The sequence below is a fragment of the Drosophila virilis genome, chromosome 3, assembly GCF_030788295.1.
Source record: "Drosophila virilis strain 15010-1051.87 chromosome 3, Dvir_AGI_RSII-ME, whole genome shotgun sequence".
NCBI classification, from domain to species: Eukaryota; Metazoa; Arthropoda; class Insecta; order Diptera; family Drosophilidae; genus Drosophila; species Drosophila virilis.
In genome coordinates, this window is record NC_091545.1 from 27,430,695 (window position 1) to 27,440,234 (window position 9,540).

The 9,540-nt window shown below is 35.4% G+C and overlaps 1 protein-coding gene and 1 long non-coding RNA gene across 2 annotated transcripts; one reads left to right on the forward strand and one right to left on the reverse strand.

The window, feature by feature from the left end:
- Nucleotides 1–329: 329 nt before the first annotated feature.
- On the reverse strand, nucleotides 330–5,009 carry LOC138911105 (uncharacterized). Its single transcript, XM_070208336.1, has 2 exons — nucleotides 3,305–5,009; nucleotides 330–3,229 (listed from the first exon to the last, which is right to left on the reverse strand). The coding sequence occupies exon 2, from the start codon at nucleotides 3,102–3,104 to the stop codon at nucleotides 531–533; it is 2,574 nt and encodes an 857-aa protein (XP_070064437.1). The 5' UTR covers nucleotides 3,105–3,229; nucleotides 3,305–5,009; the 3' UTR covers nucleotides 330–530.
- Nucleotides 5,010–5,485: 476 nt separating this feature from the next.
- On the forward strand, nucleotides 5,486–9,228 carry LOC138911107 (uncharacterized). The gene is made up of 2 exons (XR_011416429.1): nucleotides 5,486–7,437; nucleotides 7,513–9,228. It is a non-coding gene; the product is annotated as an uncharacterized lncRNA (long non-coding RNA).
- Nucleotides 9,229–9,540: the final 312 nt, after the last annotated feature.

Consider the following 9,540-nt stretch of genomic DNA (forward strand, 5'->3'; position numbering starts at 1 on the left):
GGTCCATTTATATTTATTTAAGTCCAGAAATGCTGGATCTAATTTTAAATAAATACCTTGTTCACGCAACTTTTTGGACCAATATTATACGTAATTTTATTGAGAAATCCAATAAAAGACCCAGTAATGGGCCTATAGAATCATTCTTTAAAACACTTATATATAGTGCTATAAAGACAAATAATAAAAACGGCTAAAAGCCAGGACGATTTATCCGTAAGCTGGATGAGTTGTCAAAGTCCATTGCTAGACTAGTTGAACTTGCAAAACCGGGTATTGTGGAACCGTTTAGTGAACTAGTTGTAAGGCCTACAAAAAATAAATATTTCAATATTTATTTGTTGGCTGGCTCGAGGTCCGTGTTTGTTAAAACAAACAATGAAAAACAATTTTATTCAATTCTCTTCCGATATATTTCGGTTGCACATCGGCAAACCGTCTTCAGGGCACTAACACCAAGATACAAAAAACAATTAACAATTATAATACAATAAATTAAACATTATTTCGAACATTTTACATACATTATTTTACACGTCTGCGCTTTTTGACGTGGAGATTGTTACTGAGGTTGTTTGACTGTTTAAGAGGTGTCTGTACAAGTGAGCGCAATTTTCTGTGTCTGTCTTGTAGTTTAGTCGTTTGTAGGTTGGTGTGTTAATTATGTGTAGCATTTCCAATGTGTGTCGCTTGTTATAGTGTTGTTCTTGTTGTAAGATTGTTGTTTCATCAAAATTTGGTGTGTGGTTGCTTCTTATACAATGGGTCATAAGTGCTGTTTTCTGTATATTATTTTGATGTCTTAGTTTGAAGTCCGATTTATGTTGACTAATCCTTGTTTTTAGCTTCGATTTTGTTGTACCTATGTAGACACTATTGCACTTGTTGTTGTTATCCCCGCCACATGGTATTTGGTAAACGACGTTGCTTTTTTCGATCATCGGGATTTTCGACTTTATCTTGTTGAAGAATTTTTGTAATGTATTCGTCGGTTTGTGTGCTACTTTTATATCTTGTTTGTTATAACAGTCTGAGTTTGTGAGGCGTTCTGATAGTCGTGGTACATATATTAGTGATTTGTATATTTTAGCAGGTTCTGTTGGCTTTTTTCTTTCGATTTGTCGTCTTTTTAATAATGTTTTGATTATATTTGGGGGGAAGTCATTTTTGGTCAAAAGTTCTTTGATTTCATGTTCAATTTCTTTGTGGTATATTGTGTCCGATATTTTCATCATTCTATTCATACAGCCTAGTGCTGTATTGATTATCATACTCTTTGGGTGGTTTGAATTGAAGTTGAGTATTCGTCCGGAGGCTATGGGTTTCCTATACCACTTTATTTTGAGTGTGTTGTCCATTCTGCTTACAATAGAGTCTAAAAATGGTAATTTCCCGTCCTTTTCTAATTCCATTGTAAATTTTATCTGTTTGTGGAAGGAATTCAATTCTTTTAGAATATTTTCCACGTCTATTTTGTTCGTTATGGCAAAAAGGTCATCTACATATTTGGTCAAGAGTCTTGGTTTAATTTTTAATTTATCTGTAATCTTGTCCAACAGTTCCTCCATTAATATATCTGCGATTACTGGGGAAGCCGGTGATCCCATTGGCATTCCCTTAAGTTGTGTGTATATTTTGTCTTCGTATTTGAAATATCTGTTTTCCTGTATGCAAAATCTAACTATGTCCATAAATAGTTGTTTCGGTATATTCGTGTGCTCTTCTAATTTGGTCCATTTTTGTCTTATTGTGTCAAGTGCTAATTCTATTGGTATGCTGGGAAATAAGGATACTACGTCAAAAGATACTAATGTTTCCTCTTCTCTAATCTGGGAGTTGTTGACTCTGTCTTTAAAATCTACCGCGTTCTTGATGTTGTACCTAGAGTCCATTGTCAGATTTTTTAATATTTGTATTATATATTTGCACAGCCCGTAAGATGGAGATCCTATGGAAGAACATATTGGTCTCAGTGGAGTTCCTTCCTTGTGTATTTTTGGTAGTCCATATATCCTCGGAGGTACCGCTGTTGTTGTAGTCATCTTATTTCTTTCGTCCTTTGAAATAAGACCCATCTTGAATAATTGTGCTACGAAGGTGTTATTCTTTGTCTGTAGTCTTGATGTCGGATCCAGTCTCAATGTTCTATACGCGCATAAGTCGTCTAAAATATTTGTCATTTTATTTTTATATTCATCCTCATCCATTGCTACGGTTTTGTTGCCCTTATCCGACGATAGAATTTTAATATTTATATTTTCTTTCAGTAATTTTCGTGTCTGTTCCACTGTGTCCAGTATTGCTCGATCCCTACTGTTTTGGTTGTTCTTGGTTTTATGCTCTTTGACTAACAAAGAGAATTTTGTGCGCGCCGACTCTTGTGTTTCCTTTTCTTTTATTGTTTGCACTAGCTCCTCACCGTCTGCGATGTATTTCAAGAGAGGAAAATCTCTCTTGCTGATTGGGAGAGCGAACTTCGGCCCTTTTGCGAGTAACGCTACGACGTTTGGCGGGAATTCTATTTTTGTTTTGTTTACAAACCACTCTCTTTGCGTGTTGTTATCCGCTAAGGCTAGGTTCCGTTGATCTCGTAACTTATCGTGTTTCGTTTCTTGTCTTTTCTTGAGTGTTGTTGTTATTTTGTTTTCTATATTTCTCTCGCTCTCAAAAAACGCTTTTGCGTCATCTGTGGTCATCAGTTGTTCTATGTTTGTTTTTGCTTTTTGCATATGTTTTGTTTGTTCTTGTAATAGGTTGTGTTTGTGTTTTATAAGTAAGTTTAATATTTTGGTATGGTAAAAATGTGTGTGTCTAGTCAATGTTCTTGTTATGTCAGGGTGGGTTTTATTGTCAGTGGTCAGTATGGTCAAATGCTGTGTCAAGTTTTTGATGAAGTTAGGTATTAAATTTGATTTTCTACATTTTAACAAAAATTTTAAACTAGATTTAAGTTTAGTTAATTTTACCAGTGTTAGTTGGAATTTATTAATTGTTCTTTTCGAATCCTTGTATTTAGTTTTTATTTTTGCGTAGCTCATGTTGGTTGCTGTGCATACGGCGTGCCTTCCGTTGATATTTATTGATGGCTCTGGCGACCTTTCCATATTTCAATATTTATTTGTTGGCTGGCTCGAGGTCCGTGTTTGTTAAAACAAACAATGAAAAACAATTTTATTCAATTCTCTTCCGATATATTTCGGTTGCACATCGGCAAACCGTCTTCAGGGCACTAACACCAAGATACAAAAAACAATTAACAATTATAATACAATAAATTAAACATTATTTCGAACATTTTACATACATTATTTTACACGTCTGCGCTTTTTGACGTGGAGATTGTTACTGAGGTTGTTTGACTGTTTAAGAGGTGTCTGTACAAGTGAGCGCAATTTTCTGTGTCTGTCTTGTAGTTTAGTCGTTTGTAGGTTGGTGTGTTAATTATGTGTAGCATTTCCAATGTGTGTCGCTTGTTATAGTGTTGTTCTTGTTGTAAGATTGTTGTTTCATCAAAATTTGGTGTGTGGTTGCTTCTTATACAATGGGTCATAAGTGCTGTTTTCTGTATATTATTTTGATGTCTTAGTTTGAAGTCCGATTTATGTTGACTAATCCTTGTTTTTAGCTTCGATTTTGTTGTACCTATGTAGACACTATTGCACTTGTTGTTGTTATCCCCGCCACATGGTATTTGGTAAACGACGTTGCTTTTTTCGATCATCGGGATTTTCGACTTTATCTTGTTGAAGAATTTTTGTAATGTATTCGTCGGTTTGTGTGCTACTTTTATATCTTGTTTGTTATAACAGTCTGAGTTTGTGAGGCGTTCTGATAGTCGTGGTACATATATTAGTGATTTGTATATTTTAGCAGGTTCTGTTGGCTTTTTTCTTTCGATTTGTCGTCTTTTTAATAATGTTTTGATTATATTTGGGGGGAAGTCATTTTTGGTCAAAAGTTCTTTGATTTCATGTTCAATTTCTTTGTGGTATATTGTGTCCGATATTTTCATCATTCTATTCATACAGCCTAGTGCTGTATTGATTATCATACTCTTTGGGTGGTTTGAATTGAAGTTGAGTATTCGTCCGGAGGCTATGGGTTTCCTATACCACTTTATTTTGAGTGTGTTGTCCATTCTGCTTACAATAGAGTCTAAAAATGGTAATTTCCCGTCCTTTTCTAATTCCATTGTAAATTTTATCTGTTTGTGGAAGGAATTCAATTCTTTTAGAATATTTTCCACGTCTATTTTGTTCGTTATGGCAAAAAGGTCATCTACATATTTGGTCAAGAGTCTTGGTTTAATTTTTAATTTATCTGTAATCTTGTCCAACAGTTCCTCCATTAATATATCTGCGATTACTGGGGAAGCCGGTGATCCCATTGGCATTCCCTTAAGTTGTGTGTATATTTTGTCTTCGTATTTGAAATATCTGTTTTCCTGTATGCAAAATCTAACTATGTCCATAAATAGTTGTTTCGGTATATTCGTGTGCTCTTCTAATTTGGTCCATTTTTGTCTTATTGTGTCAAGTGCTAATTCTATTGGTATGCTGGGAAATAAGGATACTACGTCAAAAGATACTAATGTTTCCTCTTCTCTAATCTGGGAGTTGTTGACTCTGTCTTTAAAATCTACCGCGTTCTTGATGTTGTACCTAGAGTCCATTGTCAGATTTTTTAATATTTGTATTATATATTTGCACAGCCCGTAAGATGGAGATCCTATGGAAGAACATATTGGTCTCAGTGGAGTTCCTTCCTTGTGTATTTTTGGTAGTCCATATATCCTCGGAGGTACCGCTGTTGTTGTAGTCATCTTATTTCTTTCGTCCTTTGAAATAAGACCCATCTTGAATAATTGTGCTACGAAGGTGTTATTCTTTGTCTGTAGTCTTGATGTCGGATCCAGTCTCAATGTTCTATACGCGCATAAGTCGTCTAAAATATTTGTCATTTTATTTTTATATTCATCCTCATCCATTGCTACGGTTTTGTTGCCCTTATCCGACGATAGAATTTTAATATTTATATTTTCTTTCAGTAATTTTCGTGTCTGTTCCACTGTGTCCAGTATTGCTCGATCCCTACTGTTTTGGTTGTTCTTGGTTTTATGCTCTTTGACTAACAAAGAGAATTTTGTGCGCGCCGACTCTTGTGTTTCCTTTTCTTTTATTGTTTGCACTAGCTCCTCACCGTCTGCGATGTATTTCAAGAGAGGAAAATCTCTCTTGCTGATTGGGAGAGCGAACTTCGGCCCTTTTGCGAGTAACGCTACGACGTTTGGCGGGAATTCTATTTTTGTTTTGTTTACAAACCACTCTCTTTGCGTGTTGTTATCCGCTAAGGCTAGGTTCCGTTGATCTCGTAACTTATCGTGTTTCGTTTCTTGTCTTTTCTTGAGTGTTGTTGTTATTTTGTTTTCTATATTTCTCTCGCTCTCAAACGCCAAACGTCGTAGCGTTACTCGCAAAAGGGCCGAAGTTCGCTCTCCCAATCAGCAAGAGAGATTTTCCTCTCTTGAAATACATCGCAGACGGTGAGGAGCTAGTGCAAACAATAAAAGAAAAGGAAACACAAGAGTCGGCGCGCACAAAATTCTCTTTGTTAGTCAAAGAGCATAAAACCAAGAACAACCAAAACAGTAGGGATCGAGCAATACTGGACACAGTGGAACAGACACGAAAATTACTGAAAGAAAATATAAATATTAAAATTCTATCGTCGGATAAGGGCAACAAAACCGTAGCAATGGATGAGGATGAATATAAAAATAAAATGACAAATATTTTAGACGACTTATGCGCGTATAGAACATTGAGACTGGATCCGACATCAAGACTACAGACAAAGAATAACACCTTCGTAGCACAATTATTCAAGATGGGTCTTATTTCAAAGGACGAAAGAAATAAGATGACTACAACAACAGCGGTACCTCCGAGGATATATGGACTACCAAAAATACACAAGGAAGGAACTCCACTGAGACCAATATGTTCTTCCATAGGATCTCCATCTTACGGGCTGTGCAAATATATAATACAAATATTAAAAAATCTGACAATGGACTCTAGGTACAACATCAAGAACGCGGTAGATTTTAAAGACAGAGTCAACAACTCCCAGATTAGAGAAGAGGAAACATTAGTATCTTTTGACGTAGTATCCTTATTTCCCAGCATACCAATAGAATTAGCACTTGACACAATAAGACAAAAATGGACCAAATTAGAAGAGCACACGAATATACCGAAACAACTATTTATGGACATAGTTAGATTTTGCATACAGGAAAACAGATATTTCAAATACGAAGACAAAATATACACACAACTTAAGGGAATGCCAATGGGATCACCGGCTTCCCCAGTAATCGCAGATATATTAATGGAGGAACTGTTGGACAAGATTACAGATAAATTAAAAATTAAACCAAGACTCTTGACCAAATATGTAGATGACCTTTTTGCCATAACGAACAAAATAGACGTGGAAAATATTCTAAAAGAATTGAATTCCTTCCACAAACAGATAAAATTTACAATGGAATTAGAAAAGGACGGGAAATTACCATTTTTAGACTCTATTGTAAGCAGAATGGACAACACACTCAAAATAAAGTGGTATAGGAAACCCATAGCCTCCGGACGAATACTCAACTTCAATTCAAACCACCCAAAGAGTATGATAATCAATACAGCACTAGGCTGTATGAATAGAATGATGAAAATATCGGACACAATATACCACAAAGAAATTGAACATGAAATCAAAGAACTTTTGACCAAAAATGACTTCCCCCCAAATATAATCAAAACATTATTAAAAAGACGACAAATCGAAAGAAAAAAGCCAACAGAACCTGCTAAAATATACAAATCACTAATATATGTACCACGACTATCAGAACGCCTCACAAACTCAGACTGTTATAACAAACAAGATATAAAAGTAGCACACAAACCGACGAATACATTACAAAAATTCTTCAACAAGATAAAGTCGAAAATCCCGATGATCGAAAAAAGCAACGTCGTTTACCAAATACCATGTGGCGGGGATAACAACAACAAGTGCAATAGTGTCTACATAGGTACAACAAAATCGAAGCTAAAAACAAGGATTAGTCAACATAAATCGGACTTCAAACTAAGACATCAAAATAATATACAGAAAACAGCACTTATGACCCATTGTATAAGAAGCAACCACACACCAAATTTTGATGAAACAACAATCTTACAACAAGAACAACACTATAACAAGCGACACACATTGGAAATGCTACACATAATTAACACACCAACCTACAAACGACTAAACTACAAGACAGACACAGAAAATTGCGCTCACTTGTACAGACACCTCTTAAACAGTCAAACAACCTCAGTAACAATCTCCACGTCAAAAAGCGCAGACGTGTAAAATAATGTATGTAAAATGTTCGAAATAATGTTTAATTTATTGTATTATAATTGTTAATTGTTTTTTGTATCTTGGTGTTAGTGCCCTGAAGACGGTTTGCCGATGTGCAACCGAAATATATCGGAAGAGAATTGAATAAAATTGTTTTTCATTGTTTGTTTTAACAAACACGGACCTCGAGCCAGCCAACAAATAAATATTGAAATATGGAAAGGTCGCCAGAGCCATCAATAAATATCAACGGAAGGCACGCCGTATGCACAGCAACCAACATGAGCTACGCAAAAATAAAAACTAAATACAAGGATTCGAAAAGAACAATTAATAAATTCCAACTAACACTGGTAAAATTAACTAAACTTAAATCTAGTTTAAAATTTTTGTTAAAATGTAGAAAATCAAATTTAATACCTAACTTCATCAAAAACTTGACACAGCATTTGACCATACTGACCACTGACAATAAAACCCACCCTGACATAACAAGAACATTGACTAGACACACACATTTTTACCATACCAAAATATTAAACTTACTTATAAAACACAAACACAACCTATTACAAGAACAAACAAAACATATGCAAAAAGCAAAAACAAACATAGAACAACTGATGACCACAGATGACGCAAAAGCGTTTTTTGAGAGCGAGAGAAATATAGAAAACAAAATAACAACAACACTCAAGAAAAGACAAGAAACGAAACACGATAAGTTACGAGATCAACGGAACCTAGCCTTAGCGGATAACAACACGCAAAGAGAGTGGTTTGTAAACAAAACAAAAATAGAATTCCCGCCAAACGTCGTAGCGTTACTCGCAAAAGGGCCGAAGTTCGCTCTCCCAATCAGCAAGAGAGATTTTCCTCTCTTGAAATACATCGCAGACGGTGAGGAGCTAGTGCAAACAATAAAAGAAAAGGAAACACAAGAGTCGGCGCGCACAAAATTCTCTTTGTTAGTCAAAGAGCATAAAACCAAGAACAACCAAAACAGTAGGGATCGAGCAATACTGGACACAGTGGAACAGACACGAAAATTACTGAAAGAAAATATAAATATTAAAATTCTATCGTCGGATAAGGGCAACAAAACCGTAGCAATGGATGAGGATGAATATAAAAATAAAATGACAAATATTTTAGACGACTTATGCGCGTATAGAACATTGAGACTGGATCCGACATCAAGACTACAGACAAAGAATAACACCTTCGTAGCACAATTATTCAAGATGGGTCTTATTTCAAAGGACGAAAGAAATAAGATGACTACAACAACAGCGGTACCTCCGAGGATATATGGACTACCAAAAATACACAAGGAAGGAACTCCACTGAGACCAATATGTTCTTCCATAGGATCTCCATCTTACGGGCTGTGCAAATATATAATACAAATATTAAAAAATCTGACAATGGACTCTAGGTACAACATCAAGAACGCGGTAGATTTTAAAGACAGAGTCAACAACTCCCAGATTAGAGAAGAGGAAACATTAGTATCTTTTGACGTAGTATCCTTATTTCCCAGCATACCAATAGAATTAGCACTTGACACAATAAGACAAAAATGGACCAAATTAGAAGAGCACACGAATATACCGAAACAACTATTTATGGACATAGTTAGATTTTGCATACAGGAAAACAGATATTTCAAATACGAAGACAAAATATACACACAACTTAAGGGAATGCCAATGGGATCACCGGCTTCCCCAGTAATCGCAGATATATTAATGGAGGAACTGTTGGACAAGATTACAGATAAATTAAAAATTAAACCAAGACTCTTGACCAAATATGTAGATGACCTTTTTGCCATAACGAACAAAATAGACGTGGAAAATATTCTAAAAGAATTGAATTCCTTCCACAAACAGATAAAATTTACAATGGAATTAGAAAAGGACGGGAAATTACCATTTTTAGACTCTATTGTAAGCAGAATGGACAACACACTCAAAATAAAGTGGTATAGGAAACCCATAGCCTCCGGACGAATACTCAACTTCAATTCAAACCACCCAAAGAGTATGATAATCAATACAGCACTAGGCTGTATGAATAGAATGATGAAAATATCGGACACAATATACCACAAAG